This window comes from Cibotium barometz, chromosome 36 (genome assembly GCF_041138505.1).
Source record: "Cibotium barometz isolate CiBa-2024 chromosome 36, ASM4113850v1, whole genome shotgun sequence".
NCBI classification, from domain to species: domain Eukaryota; kingdom Viridiplantae; phylum Streptophyta; class Polypodiopsida; order Cyatheales; family Cibotiaceae; genus Cibotium; species Cibotium barometz.
The window spans coordinates 6,109,722-6,131,721 of NC_141081.1; the positions used below are offsets into that span (position 1 = coordinate 6,109,722).

General features: G+C 46.9%; 1 protein-coding gene across 2 annotated transcripts in view; it reads left to right on the plus strand.

The window, feature by feature from the left end:
• The window catches only part of LOC147617443 (uncharacterized), a 39,841-nt gene that overhangs the window by 16,670 nt on the left and 1,171 nt on the right, over window positions 1–22,000 (plus strand). For both annotated transcript variants that reach the window (XM_086775712.1, XM_086775713.1), the window contains one exon: window positions 21,748–21,895. In XM_086775712.1, coding sequence (XP_086631838.1) covers window positions 21,748–21,881 — 134 coding nt within the window. In that variant the 3' untranslated portion in view covers window positions 21,882–21,895. The remainder of the gene's footprint in view (window positions 1–21,747; window positions 21,896–22,000) is intronic.

A 22,000-nucleotide genomic window follows, 5' to 3' on the forward strand; every position in this document is an offset into this window, starting at 1 on the left:
TGCTTTATTAGAATGATGTAAATCTGAAAAGAAAATACAGAAATCTTGGTTTTTTTGGTTGAGAAATCTTTGCCCTTGACCTGCAGTCCTTCACCCCCTTTGCGTTAGCAAGCCCTTGGCTGTCCTGGCCCTTTGGTTGCTTGAGCACTTGGTGAATTATGAGATAACACAATGGGATTGTGGCTCTCCTATTTATACTTCTACAATAAAGCAGTCGGCCAGTTCTAAAACCAGGCAGCCAGTTCTATTTTTGCCCACGGCTGAATATTCAGTATTAATGCTGAATAATATAATATAAATGCTGCGCATCTCTTCTTGGCTGGCTGGGCATCAGGCGCATATAGTAACTAGGCTGTACAGCCTGTAAGCTTCCCCTAGCCTGCCTTTAGGGCTGTCCTACAGCCCCTCCATGGCTGGTGGGTTCAGCCAGGGCATTCCTAGCCCTTAGGGAGTGGTTTCACACTATCCCCATGCCCACACAAAGACTCGAGGTAGCCCTATGGGCTGGCCCCTTTTCCTAAAAGCAAACCCTAACTGCCTACACAAAGATCTGGCATCCAGTACCATACTAGATACACATAATCATTGACATGATTCTAGAGGGAGACTCACAGCGCGGACTGGCACTGTTTCATGTGTAGGACAGTGCACACCTGACATTGGACTCCTGTGCAGGACAATGCACACCTGACCTCGGATGACTAGGATGGATCCTTGGCTGACTCGTCCCGGACTGGGCTCACATGGGACCAGTTTATCATCCCAGCTCCTGCGCCTTCTGTACAGATATGTCGACGTGGCATCCAAGTGCGGGATGCACGTGACAGCCAATCAGTGGTCTGCATGGGCCTGGGAAAGGTACGATGGCAGTGCACAGGCAAAGGAGTGGTACGCACATGGTTGTCACGGTACGAAAATACGATACCGTACGGGAATTTTTGGTACGATATGAAATTCTCGGATACCGTACGATAAAATACGGTTTTTATTTTTTACACTTACAACCTATGGAGCTTCAAGCTTGAATGTGAGGGAAGGTTGGGAGGGGAGGAGTCTACAATGCTTGAGGAACCAGAACATGGATATGTGTCTCTCTCGGTTGGATCTCCCGATTGTCTCCAAAAAAGAGCCTGGATGGGTAATGCAATACCAAAGGTCTCCCAGTGTAGCGTTTATGACTAAGGGACCGTCCTTGCACAAATACGAGGAGTGCATCTAGGGTGATAAGTTTAGGGACTCCTCTCTAGATCAAAATGGCCATGTCCAAATCTTCTCCCTCGTACATAACTTGAGAATCTAATTGTCTAGCCTACCTATACCAGGGATCCCCAAGTGATGTAGCAAGATTCTCTCATCCTACCAATCAAGTGTACACTACCAGTCTACGGACTACCTCGCCAGTTTTTTTAGGTCTCTCAACAACCCCATATGGAATACTGAGTGGACACAAAAGTTGCGAAGTATTGTGAGCATTTGGGATCTTCGTAAAGCAAGGTTTCTATATATTTTTTTAGCATTTGGAATTTTTTTTTTCAACAACTATGGGTACGCATGTATCCTTTTGGTCAGAGGCAGCATGGATGTCCACGTGGCGGTGCGTGTGGACCATACAGTGGGCGGTCGGCCTTTGGTCCTTGCGCGGCCATTGTACGGGCGCCCCGGTGAGTGTGTATGATCCTTTTTGGGACGGGGTCCCCAAATTTGGGGCACCGGCCTCGATTTGCGTGTTGGACCGCCCGCGGTGGGAGGAGGGGGGGGATTATTATTTTTGAGCGAAAATGTCCGAGATGTTTCCTTGGTCGTTGGGGTGCAGACCGTTCGTCAATGGGATGCCCGGTCGTGCATTTATTAAGGTTTAAAGCTCGTCGTTTTTAACTAAAAAGAACCAAAATTCGCATATAAGCTTGATCCGATGTCTGTTTTGGATGCTGTAAAATCCTATATTAGGGTAAAATCGTGCGCAGATTTCAAATTGGGACTCCGAATTTGAAGATTTTAAGTAGAAATGGCTCGTTTAATAAAATCACTGATTTTTATACCATAAAAACTCATCAATTCATCTATTACATGGATATTTCTTTATTAATGAAGATGGACATGTTACAGTTGCTGAAGTCTATTTGTGGAGGGCTTCAAAGGCTTTGTGTTTTCTTTTGATATGTGTGTGCCCATGTCTTAGGGTTGTTGAGACAGTGAAGTGTTTTTGTTTATCTGAAGCAGACAGAGTGTTTGGGTATATAGTCTGTTGTCTTGATGTTTTTGTTGTGATGAAAGTGTGGCTTTGATTGAGTTAATGGAGGTTGATCCCCTGTGAGTTCTAGTCAGATGACTGAGGAACCGATTTTGAGTCAGAGTCAGTTGAGAAGGTATAGTGTTAGCTGAACTTCAGAACAATCAGCTGAAGGTGTAGGGTCCTTGCTTTGGTTTGTCGGAGTTGAAGGGAAGTGATCCTGAGTCAGAGGTGATTGACAGAGGTTTGTCAACTGTCAGCACAGCAGCTAGCTATCAAATGGGTTTGTGATCTAAGTGGTGTTTCTGTGTCAGCTAAGTGTCCAAAAGGTTGGATCCATGTTTGGTTTGAGTGCCTTGAGGGTATAGAAGTGTCAGCGGACACAGAAGTGAGGAAACCCGGGTCAGCTGAGTCACATTGGTCAGTTTTGAGAGGACAGTCAGGTTGGAGGCAACTGTGTGTCAGTTGTAGTCAACAAAGAGTCTATAGTGTGGTATCCTTGCAAGGTGAGGGCAACGTGAGGGCCAAAGAGAATCTGCGGACAAGTGAGAGAAGATTTTGATTTAGTTGAGGCTTTTGAGTCAGCCAGTGTGTCAGACTGCTGAGGCAGTTTTTCAATCAATTTCAGTCAGAGGAGTGTTAGTAGAAGGTCGGCTGAAGGTCCAACAAAGGGTCCAAGAAGGTCCTGGGGTTGTGTATGTAAGGTCAGTTGATGCTGGAGGACAATAGAAGAGTCTCGTGGATAGTTTTCTGACTCGAGTCAGCATCAGCCATTCGAAAGCGGTTTGTAGTCAGTTCTGTGTCAGCTGGGAGCTATTCTGGTTAGCTGAGGTCAGTTGAGGCTTATAGGAGAACGATCAGAGCTTTGGGAGGTTAGTGCTGACCTGAAAGGACAACTTGGGGAGTCAGCTGGGTCAGATTGAGAGGTTTGGAGTGTGTTTTAGTGTCTGGTGGTGTCAGCTGGAGGGCCAACGACAAGTAGTAGAGTTGATTGGTGCCCTTGGAGACGGGATTTCAGTGTCCCCCAGTTCTAATCCCATTGTGTATTCTTCTTGTGTGTCTGTTGGTGGTGTAGTAGAGGCCATCACCCATCCATCACACAACAAATTAGGGGGTGCCAGATCAGTGGGTAGCTGTCGAAGACGCTCCTCTCAGGCTATCGAAGCTAGCTGACCAAGGACCAGCCTCAGGTGATCCCAAGCTCAGAGTAAGCTGGCTGCAAATCTATCCTCAAAAGCTGGGCTAAATCCGCGGGCTTGCATCTTTGTGAAGGTCCATTTGGTACTCTGCGGACGAGGGGCCCCCTAGGCTCGGGGTACGGGCAGGAATCTGGGCCAAGAGGAAGTCCTTCCAAGCCTCACCACCGGGAACGAGTCCTCTTAACAATCAGCTTGCCAACCAGGGCGTGGCTTTGAATGACGGGGTCAATGGCGTGGCTTTGAATGACGGGGTCAATGATGCCTAGGCCCCTCTGCATCATGGCTGAATGATCACCCTCCAGGCCACCTTGGCTCAGGCAGGCCTCCCCTCTCATTGCCGGCCCACAAGAAGTTCTGGAAGATCAATCGCTGTACCTAACCAATGCATGCTCTGCCAACAAGAAGTAATGTACCACATGGTGGCAAGAAGGACCTGGTTCGCCACCACCACCACTCGACCAGCTAAGGAGAGCCTCGCAGAACTCTAGTACAAAAGCTTCTTCCGAATGCTCAAAAGAAGAGGGGCGAGCTGTTGCTCCGGAGAGAGATCGATGCCCACGTGGCATCCTAGATAGCAGAGTGGAGTGCCCCTCGAGATCCACTGGAAAGCCTCAATTGGGCGCCAAGTTGGGGCGGGTGTAGAGCCTACCTAAAAACTACATGACTTGTGCTAGTTGATATGCGCTCTTGATGCGCGACAAAAGATCTCAGTGAATCTTTAGAGATTCCCTACATCTTTGATAGGTATGGTGTTGTGTCATCTGCAAACTTTGAGTCTAGCAACTCCACTTGAGTACGGAGGGGGAGATGCAATCCCTGGAGCCCCGTCGCTTGAGCTGAGAGAAAACAGTTCGGACTGAATGGGAAAGGGGGAATCTATTGCCTCGGGCTCTCTGAATGAGAACCTGACTGTGAGAGGCTGAGTAAAGTCCTGAAACACCACGGATCCAGTCCATTGGGAACCCCATCCGGTGCATCGTGCCCTCCAGAAAGCTCCAATCAACCCTATCATAAGCTTTCTCAAAGTCTAGGAGTAGCACTATGAGGTCCTGCTGCCGCATCTTAGCCAAAGCTATCGCCTCCCAGAAGGTGAAAATGTTGTCCATAATGCTTCGATCCTGAACAAAACCTGTCTGAGTGTCATGGATCAAGTCAGGAAGGCAAGGCTGAAGTCTCTGGCTGATGGCCTTGGCTAAGATCTTGTAGGCGGTCCCAAGAAGGGTGATGGGTCTCCACTACCAGTTCTCCAATCTATTACCATGTCCCTTAGAAATCAAGTTTATCAAACCCTCTGAGAGCCTCTCTGGCATGACACTTGTGATCATAATCTCATTGAAGGCTGCTCAAAGGCGGCGGCCTTCCATGAGATCCCAGTGGCGAAGAAAGAAGGAAATTGGAAGCCCGTCTGCCCTTGGGCAATTGCTCCTAGGGAGAGCCGTCAATGCCTCTACTAGCTCCTCTGCTATGAAGCGAGTCAATAAGAACGACCGTAGAGTGGGGGGAACCACCTCTCTCGTGTGTCGCCAGATCCTCTCGTGCACGTCCATCACTTGAGGGGATAATGGAGCACTTGTGAGAGGAGAGATCGGGAAAAATCAGTGGCGATGGCTCTCCCATGGGGGGGCGGGGGGGGGGGGGGGGGTCAGAAACAATAGCTCCAACTTGGCCACGCAACCTGCGAATACCATCCCTCCGCCTATGGGGGCCTGCTATCTTAGAGAAGTCTTCATGACTCTAATGCCGACCTGGGTCCAAAAGGAAGCTCTGGCATGGTACGTGTACTCCACCCTCGTCCTTGATGGATTTGATCTTCGTACGGGTGGCAGCAAGCTGGCTCTCAATCCATGGGCTATTGGGGGAACTCTCCTGAAGCCATTGGAGAGAAGAAAGACCCCTCCTCAGGCTCCTCTCTTGCTCATGAAATCCCTCCAGTCTGCTCTATGTTGCCTCCTGCAAAAATCTGATGATCTCACCAAGGCCCACATCCAAGGTGCATGCGACAGAGCCTGAAATAAAGTCCAGTCTGTTAACAATTCTAAAATGGGATTGATCATGGTGTTAGACATAGATTAAGCAACATAATTAAGGTGGGTTATACCACACTAGAACTCCATGAGTAGAGAGAGAGAGAGAGAGAGATTGCACACTCAAGACACAAGCTCTATTGCATATCACAATGAACCATACAATGATATATGCTTTCTAGCCTTAATACTTATCCCACTTTACACATCATCATCCATGTGGCACTCCCTTTTCCACTCTTTTGGTCAACACTCACACATCATACAATATGACGTGGCTTTGTTATCTTACCACAATATCTTGCACCTCTAGGGTGCTTTCCCACATACACACATCACCGCGATTACATCTCTCAACACCCCCTCTTAATCGAGGTGTTTCACAACTCACCCATCACCCATAACACCAATGTAGCATTGCCAAATGCAACGCGTCTCTCAACACAGTCCCGCCCATACCTGCTCTATCTTGCTGTAGATCTCGGGGTTGTGTATGAGGCTATCTGGAATCCTAGTGCTTGCATGCCTGTCCTGCCTCCAGGGGTCCTCTAAGGACAGAATAACCGGAGCGTGATTAGTAAAGTGGTGCCTGCCAAGATGTCAATCATGCTCCCAAGACTGCAAGCCCACTCATCCACATAAAACTTGTCAAGTTGAGAGAGGTTGGGGCCAATGCTCCTCCTATCAGACCACCACAAGAAGCAGAGGCTCCCGGGGTTGCGCCCAAACTCTGGGAGATGCCAAGGGTCCTGTTCCTTGAGGGCCAGGATCAACACCTTCCATGCAGAGTGCTCTGCGCCTTAGACTGTAGCTATGCCTCCTCCGAGTCTGTCCTCTGCTGACTCAATCATGTTAAAGTCTCCACCCATGCACCAAAAGTCAGCTTGAGGAAGAGCTTGACGGACTGTGCTCCAGAAGATGGTTCTACTTGTTGTGGCGTTTGGGATATAAACATTGAGGAAGCCCAGGCAGTCCTCTCCAATCATAATGGTAACTCACTGTGCTCGCCCAGAGACTATGACACGTGAGCCTGTCTCACTGCCGACAAGAGCTATCGTTGACATAAATACAAACTCCTTGTGTCCCCAAGGGGCCGAAAGAGGGAGACCAAAAAGTGTGGCTGTTGCTCGGTAAAATCTTCCTACAGCGGCAGGTACGCCCCTCGGAAAGGTGGTGCTTTTGGAGGAAAAGAATGTCGATGGGTCCCCCAACTGTAGCTCTGTGAAGCTCTCCTCTGAGGACGCCTCGCCTTTGAAAGCATTGAGGCCCCCCTAAACCCTGAATGTTCCATGAGGCTATTCGCATATCAATCTCTGTGGGAGGCGGAACTATCGGAGCTGCCCTCCACTTGAAGAGTCTTGGGCGTGGGTTTTGATGGGGAATAATCGCAATCAGACTTGGGGCGAAGGCGCGCCAAGTGGTGCGGATCCTGTCCTCCATGTGTTGCCACTTTGTCTGATCGCGAGAGTAGGCATACTTTGAACTCTATCAATCACAATGAAGGTATCTGTAAGAGGGGGAGAGGGGTACTGCAACTGAGATATGAAGGAACACAAAGAGCAGTGCCTCTAGTCTAGAGGACACCACCTCCCTGTCCTGATCTCTATGGCTTGAGCTTCCAAGCTCCATCCTAGCGAGGGACTAGAGGTGGTTAAGCAAGTCGGCGATGCATAGATCATGAAGATCGTGTGAGAGCTTTACTATTGCCTGCCCCCTTGGATGGCGGCAACCACCAACTCCGAATCCCACTCCGTCCCTAGGGCTGCACTCAAGGGAAAGGAGAAGATCATCGCGCCACTCTCTGGCATAGAAGGTATGGAATGATGAAACACCACATAGATCCAAATGGAAGCTACAGTCTCCTAAAAATATCCATTCCTTCCATCGGAAGAAGTTGTAATCCATAGGCTTTGAGAATCGATTAATGAAGCAGCGGACAAAGCTCGCCGATTGCCTCCGCTCCGAATCATGCGCTACAAGAGGGCGATGGGAGTGCTCAAGAGAGGCGGAGGGAGGGGGAAGTGCGGGCTCAGAGGAAGAAGACGGGGCAGAGGGGATTGCTCTGCGGGAAGAGTTGGAGGCAAAGATGGTTTAGGAGGAGGGGGGGGGTGGGTGGGGAGAAGAGGGAGATGGGAGCGGTTGGAAGGCTGCTGGGAGGGGCTCGCCGAGGGTTCAGTGGGGCCAACTGGCCTCATTGGAAACTGAGAACCAGAGGAGTCTGGGTGGAGAAACGGCCGCCAAACTGAAGGGGTTGCAAGGACTGGAGGGGGCCATCGCCGACAGGTGGGTGTTGCGATAAATGCTGTAACGGTTCTTTGACATAACCGAATCCTCTTGTACTCTGCAGCTTGCCGCGCGCGGCGGTGGCGCTCACTTTTGGTAGTTGGCTGATGGCCCTAGCACGGGCCAATGGTCTGCCACTCTTCGGCAGAGCAGAGTCGTCCGTGGTCGGGTCTTGGTGCTCAGCTGCCTGAGAGCTTGCGTCTCTCTCTACCCCATGGTGAGGATCTGAACGGGGACCCTGGGGGGGGGGTGGGGGACCACTGGAGGCGGTCTCCTGGATTGGCGCGCTGAGGGCAAGCTCTGGCATGGTGTCCCATCTGCTTGCAAATGAAACACTGGTCGGGAAGGCCTGAGTACTCCACTCGTTGAATGATGGGGTCTCCCCGAAGCAAGGAATGGATATGACATGGGGCACTATCTCCGAGAGGCAATACATATGCGAAGGGATGGAATCCAGCCGCTCGTGCGAGGGACGAAGCGGCAGTGGGGGGGGGATTCCATCACTCTCCTAATGGCTCCACTGATCACCGGGAGAAGGGGAAGGTATTCTAGGCACAGGCAGAGGTGAAAGAAGGGAGGAGAGGGGGGGGTAGGTGAGGGGTTGGGATCACGCAGGGGGGCAGTGCTGGAGAGGGGGGGCCTGCAGGCGCTGCGAAAAACGGGGGAGAAGGGGAGCGTTGAGAGGGGAGGGGGGTGATCGCAGGTGGGAAGAGGGGGAGAGAGGGGGTTGCAGGAGGATAGCGGGGGGAGGTGGCGTAGAAGGGGCTAGTGAAGAGAGAGGGAGGGGGGGGGGCACAGCTCCAAACTCACGACCTACGAACATAATGAGAATCTTTTTAGGGTCCCACACTTTCCCTATCAACCTGCAAGACCAAGATATCACAGTGCCAAACACCTCTTTACACCATCTTGACATCTTGGACCAAAAACCCCTTAGAGCTGGACAGCTTCAAAGGCCACGCCAAAAGTCTTTTTTGGCAGTTGAGCATCTAGGGCATTTCCTAGAAGTAGTATTTTTGGCCACCAGCTTGCATCCCATGGGTAAGGCTCTAGTCATTATCTTCCAGAAAGTTTTTGCACGTTCTGAAATCTCAAAGTTCTGTAGTCTTACACATCTTCTTGTCCAAATTTTAGGTTTTAGATCAACCCTCTAGATTCTATTTAAATCTGCAATGTCCACTTTTTGAGCCATCAAGTCACAGGGAGGTAGAGGGGAGCTCCATCTACCCACTTCCAGTCCTTGATTCAAGCATCCGGAGTAGAGATGGTGTTAAGTGGGACAAACACCTTGCATTCTCCGTAGAACAACGCGTTAGAATTGTGCATCTCAGTGTTCTGGGGCTTCTACTATTTATTTGACATTTTATTGTATTTCTCCTATTTATTTGTCCTGTGAGCAGTCGGCCAGCTCACTGAGGCACTATATAAGGAGTTCCCCTTTATTCACTTCTTCATCCAATCCACTTGCACATAGTTCAGCATACAGTTGCTGGCCATTGCCATTGTAAAGCTTTACTGCTGTTATAAAAGGTGATCTTGTCCAACTCTCATTCTCCTTTGCACTCTCTCATATGTTTACTGTTTATGCTTCCGCCTGGTATCATTCGCTTAGGTCCAGGCTGCTCCACACCCTGCAAATCTGCCACTTCTGCTGTGCGTTTTGCCTCCATCACTTCTCCGGCTGCTGCAGATCAGTCCATACAGTTGCTGCGTTTTCAGTACCTTGCTGCGTTTCTGGTCCAGCCCTCTTCTGGTTGCTGTCGGCCAGCTCTGTAGGCTGTGTTTTGCTCTTCAGAGGCAGATCTCGAAGTGTTTTGGCTGCGTTTTCTCCTATAGAGGCTTTCCGGCCAGTTTTGGTGGCTGCGTTTTCTTCTATAGAGGCAAACGGTGGAGTTGTGGCTGTGTTTTGTGCACCGGCATCAAATTTGGTGAGTTCTCTTGCATGTGGAGTTGCCAAACAAGTGGCTGTACATTTTCTTCTTCCTCCACGAGTCCCTACCCTTCCGATAGGAGGTTCCCAGTGGATCTTGGACTGTTTTGTTGCTGTCCCGCCTCTTTCTCTACGGTTTGAGAGGGGGCTGATTGTTCCTGGTGCCTCGCTTCGTTGGAAAGCACTTGAGAGAAGTGTTTGAGAGCTGAGATTTGTTCTTTGCTGCTGTGGATATGGCTCCCCCCTGTACAAACAAAGATGACAATTTGAAAGAACCCAACTACGCTCATTGGAAGCTTCAGATGTGGGTCTGGTTCATCCACAAGGGTTTGTGGGACATTGTTCAAGGCGTTGAAAGGAAGCCTGAGCGTCCTCAAAACTCTAGGAGGTGGACTCATGATCAAGAGGATGAATTTGCTGTGGAATTACAAGACTGGGAGAATCGGGACTCAAAGGCGCATTCTGTGCTCGTACGGACCATCACCCAAGGAGGTCTCACCGGCCGTGCAAACTCTCACCAGTGCTCATCAGGTATGGTCAAAGTTGGAGGATTTCTTTGCACGAAATTCATCGATGAGGACAGTTACCGCTCTACGGTTTGTTATTTCCTGAAGGCAATTCCATGCAGTCTTTTCTCATGAAGGCCAAGGTTATCCATTACTGGCTATGGGTGCTGCTTTGTCCTCTTCTCAGCTGGCTGCTCTTATCCTCACCAAGCTTCCTCCGGACTATGATGTGATTTCTCGATCTTTGCGGTGCCAGGTCACATCCACTCAGTTGGACTATGATGATCTTAGCTCCCTACTTTTGGAAGAGGACTCCGTTCTCATCTCACAGGGTAAGTTGAAGGTGTCAGCCCAACAGTTTTGACCAAGCACTTTCCTCAGTTCAAAAGAAAGGTCGGAGTCGTTTCTCTTGTGGGAAAAGAGGACATTTGTCCAAGGATTGTTTGTCCAAGAAGGAAAAGACCAAGGGCAAGGCTTCATCTCAGAGAAAAGGCAAAGACACGACACAGGATAGTGATACAGATTCTAGTACCATTCCAGGGCTCCTAGGGCGCTTTTGGCTCAAGAGACCCCAGATGGTGTGCTTCTCTAGTACACATGCAGTTTCCCCCCATGTGCTTCTAGCTAGAAGAGGCTTGTGGGTGGGAGAGGGGGCTGATTACAGCTCCACCTTCTGGTGCATGGGGACCGTGATTCGGAGTTCCAAGCATTAGACATCTGTCAGGACATGGTTATCTTTGGTACATCAACGATTATGAACTGGATTCGTTCCAAGTTCATTGTTCAAGGCTTTTGGGACGTGATGTGTTCCGTTCACTGCTGGGGATTATGGGCGTGGTGTGTCTAGGAGCTCATCATCTATTTTTGGAGTTCACTGCACACTTGTGTAGGAATTCGTGGCCAAGGAAAGTTCCTTGCTGTTCGTGGTGGCATCTTGTTTCGAGGAAACAGGTTGGTGGGTGCTCTCTCCGAGGTGATTCCAGTATTCGCGGTGCTGGAGGGTCCATGGTTGCATCTTCATCGACTTATCTTCTTCCGACTCTTGCACACTATGAGCTGCAGAGGGGGTGTTAGAATTGTGCATCTCAGTGTTTTGGGGCTGCTACTATTTATCTGACAATTTATTGTATTTCTCCTATTAATTTGTCTTGTGAGCAGTCGGCCAACCCTAGAGAGAGTCGGCCAGCTCATTGAGGCACTATATAAGGAGTTTCCCTTTATTCACTTCATGCAACTCTGATTGTCACAACTGGAACAAGAGGAGGAGAAGAAACAAGAGATTGGAAGTATGCATCAAAGCTCTCTGGAAGTTTGGAGAGTAGCCGAATAGCCATGTCTTCTGTGGATGTCCTTGCCACAAACAGCAAGCTCGCCCCGGAGATTCTTTCATCTTTCGAGATGAAAGCAGATAAAGATGGAAAGGCAGAAACTGATAAGTTCATAAGTTGGTTTTCCAACGCCAAAATCCGACTCGGAGACTTAATCTCATAGAGATCTGCAAAAGCCTTCCAAACTTCATGTGGAGCATCTGCTGTACGCACATGAGAAAGAACAAAATCCTGACAGTTCAACATCAGAAAGGAGAAAATGCGTCGATCATAAATATCAATCTGTGCCTGAGTCGCACCACCGGAAGCAAGGGTGAGAGGGGTGGCATTGGCCGGTGTAACAAGCCAATCCCAAAGATCCACGCCACGCAAGGCCGATTTCACCTTCACCTTCCATAGGGTGTAGTTGGACCATCCAATTTGGCAGACTCAACAAACATATGAAGAGAAGTTGGTGTAGCCATCACAAAAGCTTGGGCTCAATCTCAAGAAAAAAAATTGCACAAACTCTGAAGTAGGAGTGTCCTCCACAGGTACCAAGAGTGCCACCAAAGCCTGCAACACCAAAGACCCCCTCTGCAAAGGAGAAAACCCACGGGAGAGGAAAAACGCAACAAAGGAAGCTGCTATCCTGAAGAAAACTGGCTGCCTATGTCCCAAACTCCACGTGGAAGAGAAGGAAACTGGTCAAACAGTACCTGAAGGCTGTGTTGATGAAGCCAAACTGAAGGGCGCAGCAACCAGCAAGTTCTGTCGAGAAAACGCAGCAAAGGAAGCTGCAGATCTGAGAGAAAAACGCAGAGGCAAAATGACCAGGTTCAGTCCAGAAAACGCAGCATGAAAGAGCTGCAGATCTGAAGGAAAACGCAGAGAAGGAGGTGCTGAAAAAAGTGCTGAATCTGGGGCAGCAAAGAGGTTGCTAAACCGGGAGCGATGAGACCATGAAAGAGTGCACAGAGCGGAAGCAGAGTGGCACTAGAATGTGCTGAACAGAGAGTGCAAGAGAGAGAGAGATATGGAGAAAACTATGCTGAATATACTGAAGCAAAACAGTCCCAAGCAAGAGACACTACAAGTCTCATAAGTGAGGGAGCAAAATATGTACAAGACTGAATGAACAATGAGAGGCCAGCACCCACTATTTATAGTAGAGGTAAGCTGGCCCACTGGAGTTGCAAAACAGGCCGATTGAAAAATGCCAGAAAAGCTGGGAAAAATCCCCGAAAAATACTAAGCAAGCATGCAAAAAGGACCAAATGGGAACCATAAAACAGTAGAATCTGGGGATGAATGTGCGAACAATGTCACCGTGAAATGTTTCGGCCCCGAAACGTTTCACCTCAAAATGGTCTAGGAAATGCTGAAGCGTTTCACCCCTTGACAAGTGGAAAACCCACAATCAAATACAGGAAACATAAGGGAAGTTACAACCCAGCTGTTTGTTAGAAGTCATCTCCTGTCTATACCTATACACCAGGGCCTCTGTTGTGGGTGTGCCCGCCCTTATTAGGTGTTTTCTCATTTTTCCCCCCTCCATATTTTTTTTCCCATTTTTCCCTATTTTTCTTGGCTTGGGTGGTTGCCCTGTGTTGGTAGGACACATGGGCTGGCTGACTGACTCTTCAGGACCACGACCTCTCACACATGCTGGCCGACAGAGTACAGCTGACCGACTGGTGGTCTTTGCTGGTCGTGGAGTTTTCAGGCCCTGTCGGCTGCCTTTCTACAGGCTGACTTCATGCTTGGGGCCATATAAAATGGCTCCATAGCCCCTTGCCATTGTATCGTTGTATTCGGGATTTTCCTTGTGTATATAGAGTAGAGTTACACGCCTCTCTCTCTCTCTCTCTCTCTCTCTCTCTCTCTCTCTCTCCATTGTTGTCTATTTTTTTGCACTTGCTCTTGTGTTCTTAGATTTTGTCTTCATCTCCGTTGCATATTCTGACATGGTATCAGAGCCTTAGGCTCTTGATAGTTCTTGGGAATTTTGTGAGCAAGAGGGGGATTGTTGTGTTGCTGATTGGTGGACTGTTTTGGACTGTTTGGGAAGAGGAGAAGCAAGAGGAAGGCGGGCTGATTTGTTGGACAGCCACTTGCAAGTGTAAGTTCTTCTTTGTTCCCACCCACCCACCCTTTCAGTTACATCCCCGCAATGGAAGATTTGCTTGAGATGGCTGAGAGACATGTGAAGATCCCGACACTCCTCATGTTCCTGGTGGACCGTCAGTTGGACGGGAATAACTACGGCATATGGAAGGTTATCATGGAATCTGTTCTGGAGTCATACGACCTTGTTGATTTCATCGTTGTTGGGGTTCCACGGCCGGAGGTAGAGAAAGGGGAGTTATCGTCGATTCGAAAGGACTGCGAGGCACAGGCACAGTTGTGGGATCGTGTCAATGCCAGGGTCCGTTCATTTATCTTCCTCAACTGCACACCGCAGGTAATCAATCATATAAAGCATATGACGTTGGCCAGAGGTATATGGCAACATTTGGCTTCTCTTTATAACAGGGTATCGCCCATGAAGAGGATTTCCTTGGAAGTACAAATGCGGGTTATGAACCCTGCAAAGTCATCAACAATGCGGGAGCACATTAACAAGCTGCAGGCTCTTCAGTAGGAAGTTCTTTAGGCTGGGAAGGAGATATCATTAGAGGATATGGCCATAACGTTGCTGTCGCATTTGCCCTCTCAGTACTCAACATTCTACTCGTCTTTGATTACCAGTGGTGGCAGGCTCAGCACCATCATGTGGGAGGAGCTTGTGTCCATGGTCTTGGACCAGGACGAAAGATTCTCGAACCCTCCAAAGGACGGAGGTTCGGAGGCCTTAACTGGCCAACGGTCGAAAGGCCGTAACAACAAGGGCAAAGGGAAGGCTTCATCGGAGAAGTCTTTTGAGAAGAAGTCCCCGACTCAGATCGCGAGAAACTGAAGGCAGAGAGGACTTGTAATGATTGTGGCGAGAAAGGCCACTATTGGAGGCAGTGTCCCAAGCAGAACACCGAGAAGGGTGAAGAATCTTGAGCAGCAATCGTGAAGACTCCAACATTTGTGCACCTGGAGGTGATGGACACCGATGTTTCATTTTCTTCGGGCAGGGAGGAGGTTGGAGGACTCGCCGCTACTACGGATACTCGGGAGTGGATTCTAGACAGTGGTGCTTCCAGGCACATGACTCCTTTCCGTTCAGATTTATAGGATCTCTGCAGGTATTCTGGTCACATTCTTACTGGGGATACATCCACTATCCCAGTTCACAGTGAGGGCATGTTGGAGATAGTTCCCAATGGCAGAGGGGGGAAGCATTCCTCCCAGGTGTTGTATCTTCCATCACTTGGTTTTCATCTGTTGTCAGTGCATCAGGTTTGCAAGACTGGCGTACGGGTGGAGTTTGATGAGCATTTTGTTGCTCTCCGGGACAAGGCAACAGGCCAGGTAGTTTGAGAGGGCGGAGTGGAGAATGGAGTTTACAAACTTTCAGCACACTCTCTCCTAGGTCCTCAGTTTTGTGATGAGTGGCAGTCTGGTAATGGCCACTTAAGTGTGGATATGTTGCAGGTGCAGGCTTTTCGGGACCGGATGGTGGATAGCATGCCAGTTGATGGCAGCATTGGCAGGAACTTTTTAGTACAGATGTTGGTAGTTCGTGTTTGTCAGTTAGAGGAAACTTTACAGGTAACTTATGCTTTGATGTCTCGTAGTATTCGGGACAAAGAAACGCTGTAGATGAGGAAGTTCTTTCCACGGGGACCTCTTGGGAAGCCAAGCAGGTGACAGTTGATTACTTGCAGAAGGAGGTGGATGATGCACGTTCTCTAGGCTTTGTGGTTCCGGATTCAGAGGGGGTTGGTTAGGTTTCTGAAGGCCTTGAGTGGTCTTCAGCAGGTTTCTAGGACTTGGCATCCTACGGTAATAGTTGTTGATCCTTGTGAGCAGTATGGTGCCTCTCTGACTCGGAAGCAGAATGGTTCATTGATTTGGTTGATGTATACCAGATTGGACGGGAGATTCTTGATGAGGCTGTTGAGCTCATGTTTGCAGAGGACTCTTTGCGAGGCAGGATTGCGTATCTTGTGGTTTGGACTCTTTTACACAGGAGGGGGGTTGATGGATGGAGTCCGACTCCTCCACGGTTGGAGTGACTCAGATTGGGGAGGAGATCCAGACACGAGGAGATCTACTTCAGGTGACAGTTATACCCTCGGCTCAGGAGCAGTTTTATGGAGTAGTAAGAGGCAGGTATCTCTTGCCTTGTCGACAGAGGCAGAGTACCGGGTTGCTTATGGTGCTGCTTGCGAGGTGGTGAAGTTGCAGAGGTTACTTGGCAGGATTGGGTTTCCACTGGTGGAATTTTTTGGTCATCCAGAGGTACTTTGTTCGTGAAAAGATCGTTGCTGATGACATCTTGCTAGAGTTCTGTTCGACGGAGGACAGTGCGGTGGACCTCTTCACGAAGTCTCTATCTCAGGCGTTGCTCTGGCGGAACTCTAGCTCCTTGGGGATGGTTCCATAGCCAGGAGCTGAGAGGGGGTGTTAGAAGTCATCTCCTGTCTATACCTATACACGAGGGCCTCTGTTGTGGATGTGCCCGCCCTTATTAGGTGTTTTCTCATTTTTCCCCACTCTCCATATTTTTTTTCCCATTTTTCCCTATTTTTCTTGGCTTGGGTGGTTGCCCTGTGTTGGGCAGGAGGATAGATGGGTTGGCCGATTGACTCTTCAGGACCACGTCCTCTCACACATGCTGGCTGACAGAGTACAGCTGGCTGACTAGTGGTCTTTGCTGGTCGTGGAGTTTTCAGGCCCTGTCGGCTGCCTTTCTACAAGCCGACTGTATGCTTGGGGCCATATAAAATGGCCCCATAGCCCCTTGCCATTGTATTGTTGTATTCGGGATTTTCCTTGTGTATATAGAGTAGAGTTACACGCCTCTCTCTCTCTCTCTCTCTCTCTCTCTCTCTCTCTCCACTGCTATCTATTTTTCTGCACTTGCTCTTTTGTTCTCAGATTTTGTCTTCATCTCCATTGCATTTTCTGACACTATCCAAGTAAAAGACAGCTAAAGTTCAAAAGCAGTCAAAGAACACTTGTAGCTGATGCAAGGGAAGATCTCCAAGGTCAAAAGAATCCCAAAGAGATAAAAGAAGAGATCTCCTGAAGAAAGCAAAACATGGAATATCTTGTGTGGCAAAGATACAATTGATTTCTTGCATTATAGATGGACCATAAGGCCCAAAATTTGGTCCATGCAATGAAAGTATCAAATTATGGAGACCAAGAGAAATGGTGCCAAATAGCCAAAAGAATTTTCCAAAAGTTTTGCCCACAAATCTGAGACGAAGGTGTGGTGACAATCTGTCTAGAGGTGCACGGGAATGGGGGAAGGACCATAGAAGATGATAGATTGTCTCACGTGGATGTGAACATCTTCTACAAGATGGTGGAGCAATACGTCTTTCAGCCAAAAAACGGCCAACCGGTAAGACACCAACGAGGCATCTCCAGAAGAAGACTTTTTGTCGGAGGGGTAATCTACTCTTCCAGATCTTCAAGAGAGCCACCCTCCACCACCTAGAAGGCTTGTGAATGTGCCATAATAAATTTCGGCGAGCCTGTATCCAAGGAGGGGGAAGAAGCAATTCGTATGCACTGGTTGCAAACAGATTGCAAAGATGCACCGCGCGACAACCTGCATTCTGACTCACCCAAATCCAGTCATCCAGGGTATGACTCAATTGTAGAGGAGGTACAAGTTGAAAATCGTGCAATAAAGAAGCTGTGATTCGCGATATCGGTCTATGATGTAAACCTAGATTGTAAAGGGCCATAGCTTGTGGAAAAGAAAGAACATAGCCGCTATCATTTAGTACATCCTCAACATATCTGACTGCTTTGGTAGAAAGATAATAGGCCTTCCTCAGCTGTAATAGAGCAAAAGGCTGCTGAAATGCACGACTCCAATTAATGCTCTCTTTGCGAAGAGAATTGCCTTGATTAGGCAGTCTACCAGACCATTTTATTTGAGCCATGAGAATCTACCGATTTCGGATCAGTTTTGTGGAGAACGGGCATCCAGGAATGCGCTCCTATAAGCATCCAAATATAACCTCAACATGAGTGAGCATCCAGTTCCCAAAAGTTGAAGTTTTCATTGCTGTAACAAGTCTTGATAACATTTAAGCCTAGGGGTGTTTTTGCTCCAAGAAACTCAAAAGAAGAGAAGCTTTCCTTGCAATAGCATGAAAGTGTAAATTCAATAAATTGAGGCCACCATGCATTCTTGGGGTACAGACCAAATGCTTTTTAAGCAGTCTTATGGGTTTTCTATCCACCGTGGTACGCCACAAACATGCTAAGGTTGCAGACATGAAAGTATCCAAATCAGTAGAAGACTAGGGAACAAGAGGCAAGTGAAACTGAATGTAAGCCATTATAATGGATTGCACAATTCTCAATCTAACATGCAACGGCGAGGTAGATAATTTCCAATATTGAAGTTTGAAATTGAGCTTGTCCAACACCCATTGTCGTTCTCTCTTTAGAGAGACATTCCAGCCTAGAGGATACCCAAGATATCTGACTATTTGATATGGGGAAATTATGTGGCTTGGCCAAAGAATAGAGTGCCAATCACAGTGCTCAAGCGAAAGAAGCAAAATTGATTTTCAAGCCTGTCTCGCAAGACCAAACAAGTCCAAAGCATCCATAATTATTTCAACATCATCTTGAGTGTTCCTTGGAAAGAAAAACGAGTCATCCGCATAAGCTTAGGTAACAAAGTGATTTACATCGGAAATCTTTATGCCATGTAGCTTATTCTCTGCATGTAGTTTGTCCAATAATAAGAGCATAGGATGGGTGGTTATTGCATAGAGCAATGCTTTGAGAGGGCAGCCTTGTCGCACTGATTTGCCTAGAGACCAGAAATCTGAAAGGTCCTTGTCTAATATACATCGAGCAGTTCCTCCTTCATAGAGCCAGGAAACAAAATTTCTCATCTTAGGTCCAAAGCCCATATTTTTCTTGACATTGGCAATAAACTGCCATTGCACTGTGTCAAATGCTTTTTCTATGTCAATCTGCGTTATGAGTACATCCTGATGAGTATATTTGACATATTCGATGCCAATGTAAGCATTGACAATGTTATCCATTATTTGCCTTCTGGGCACAAAACCATATTGTGCAGGGTGGAGACCCTCATATAAAATATTCTTCAAACGGTTAACCATTATTTGTGCAACCAATTTGTAAACCACAAGCATAAGAGTTATTGGTCTCCAATGGAATAACTTTTCACAAAGGTGTTTTTTGGGAAGTAAACGAACCAATCCTTCTTTCCAAGAAGAAGGGAGTTTGCCCGAATGCCAACAACAATTGATCATGAAAATCAACTCAGATTTTAGCATATTCGAGAAAGCCAAAAAAAATTCTATTGTGAGGCCATCCCTGCTTGGGGATTTCCATTTGCCCAAATTGTGCAATGCATGTTGTAATTTATCCATGGTGAATTCAACCTCCAAATCAGATGCTTGTTGGCAAGACAGAATTCTATTCACATTGCGAAGCAATTGGTGCCGTGCATCCATACTTCTTTGAGTTGTTTCATTTGGGCCAGCAAAAAGGTTGCTGAAGTAGCCACAAACTTCCCTTTCTAATTGTTGCGTATTGTCAATCCAACAATCATCCTGATTCTTGACTGTATGAATGCATTGTAAAGTCTTGGAAACATGTAAACCCTTAAAAAATCCTTTGGACGAGCAATTTCTGTCTTTCAAAGGTTTTTTTCTAGACTTGATGTGCCACTTTTGTAGCTTTCTTTCATCATTTTTCTTGAGACAAATGGTTGCTTGCATCAATGCCTCTTGCTCCAAATCATCAAGATTTCCTTGATGACTACATTCAGTGAGTTGTTGAGTCAATAGTTTTGCATCCTTCACTTTGTCTTTCTTCTCCCAAAAACCATTTATCATATTCCCAAATAACAGCCTGCATGCGAGTGGCGAATTTGCACCAAGCCATGTCAATGGCAACAAACATATGCATCTTCAAAGGTTGCATTGCATGAGCCACCAAATCAAGAAAAAGTCGATGTTTCAAATAGCTATTGAGTAGCCTCTTTTGTGGGAGTGGTACATCTTATGTCCACATGTCAAAGTGCAACATCATCCACAATGGATAATGATCTAAAAGACACATCGAGTAGTCTACAGACACTTTGCAAGTGAAAGTATCATACTGATCTGCATTCAACATGTACCATCTATCTAGACGAGCCCAATAGTCAGTAATAGAGCATTGTGATGAAAAGTATACCCTTGTGTGGCAGGCATCAAGTGTTTCCACAAATCACATGTTCCCATATATTGAAGTGTGGCATGCCATTGATGTATTTCAGAGCCAAGCCTATGTGATTTGTGGTTGCTGTTATCATCATATTCAGGAGAGTTATTAAAGTCCCCACGTAGAAACACATTTGAAAGCCAAGGGTAAGCTCTCAATTTTTCCCACATTTGAGTTCATCGAAGAAGTCTGTGATGCATATACCCCACCAAATTCAAAAATCTCTCCATGGACATGGCATTGAAGAACTATCCATCTTCCTAATGGATCATTATATGTGACACATGGCTGAAGTTCATGGTGAATCAACATGACTACTCTTGAGAAGTGACGAGCTCCAGCATAAAAGATGTGATACCCTGCAAAAGAACCTCCCCTTCCAGCAAAAGCATGTTGGTTGTGTTCTTGTAAACAAACCATTTGAGGCTGATTTTTATTTATGTAATCCCATAAAAGCCTCCATTTGTCTAACCTATAGAGGCCTTGGATGTTATAAGTAAAACATTTGAGAGGTAAGCTTCAAAGTTCAACCTGAAGAGCCATGTGCATGTGTGCAGTTATAACGTTTGCTGGTGCGATGCAGTAGATAATTATCTCAGTCTCCAAAATAGAAAGGGCATTAATTAATATTAAGGTTCAAAAAAAGGGAAAAAATAAAAAAATCTTAAGAGGTTCTTCTTATACTGTGTGGTGCACACACACTCATTGTGTGCATGTTTTAATGCATATGAGAAATTAAGGGATCAACTTTGAACCATCATTAAACCCTGTTATAAATGCTTTGTGATGAGTAAGTTATGCTTTGTGATGAGTAACTTACTCATCACAAAGCATATGAGAGATTGAGGGATCAACTTTAAACGTCATTAAACCCAATTTTTTTTTGTAGGACATAAAAGCTTTTCTCCTCTACTAAAAATACTCCATTACTGACATAACGGATCAGAATCAATATTTCAGTAAGTATTCACTATAGTATAAATTCTTTGTGATGAGTAATTTACTCATGTAATAACACCATGCCCTCTTCATGTCAATCCTCCAAATCAAAACCCTCCGCATGTGTTGAATGCAAGTTGAAGAGAAAATTGAGGAGGTGGTGATAAACCATGAGATGGTTGGAAGGGTTTGGTTGGCAATCCAAGCCCAAAATAATCTCTTATTTGAAGGACCAATCCTATGTCTTGTCCTGGCTTGTAGCCCTTCAAATGCACGTGCATGGTCACTCCAATTTCAAACATATTGAATCTTTCCATGGTCACTGGTGTTTGCTATATTCCAAACATATTGAATCTTTCCACGGTCACTCCAATTTCCATCTACCATGTGTCAGAAATCTAAAATACCTAGCTAGCCTGATATCCTACCTTGGCCTGGGTACTGTATGGATGTGCAGCGGAGTATTTTCCGTGGCAGTACAGGGGGCTTTTGCTGTTGAATCTTGCTTGAAAGTACCGTAGAGACACCAACCCCAAGGTGCAGGTTCCTCACCTGCTCTTATAAGTAGTCAAGTTTTGCAGCTGTTGCTTCTCATTACTGGCCACTGGTCTTTGGTGGCTGCAAAAGATAATGCCCACATTGGACACCATAGTTTACTTCAAAACACACAGGAGATTAGCGTGAGTGTGAAGCAAGCATCTTATGTTGAGGCTTCTATTGAGGTCTCGCTAAAATTCTCCAAGAGCAGGACTGGGCACACGTCTTTTATGCATTCCTCATTGTACCAAGCTAGTCTAGTAAATGCATGAAACTGATGGTGTATACAGTGTCACCGTTTAGTGCATGCCCGATTCTTTATTGAAGATAATTGTTGCGATATATATCATTATGTGCCTTATGCTGTAGAGAAAGGTCTAAATGCATCAAGTTTCCACTTGCTTTTTTTCTTTTTTGGGTAGTTTTCGGGACAACAGGTTCAAAAAAGTGTAAAAATTTCAAACAAAGGAGTACAAGTGGTGACTGGCTGGAGGACCATGCAACCTGGAAGGAGGAGCTTGACTACAAGAAAACAATGGGTTACATTCAGCATTAACGTAAGGCTTTAAGGTAAGCTAGGAGTGTTAAGAGCTGTTCACTCGACTTGTTTCTGACTAACAAGCTCAGGCTAGCACCATGACAGTTCTATAGGAGATTTTTGAGGGCAGAATGATG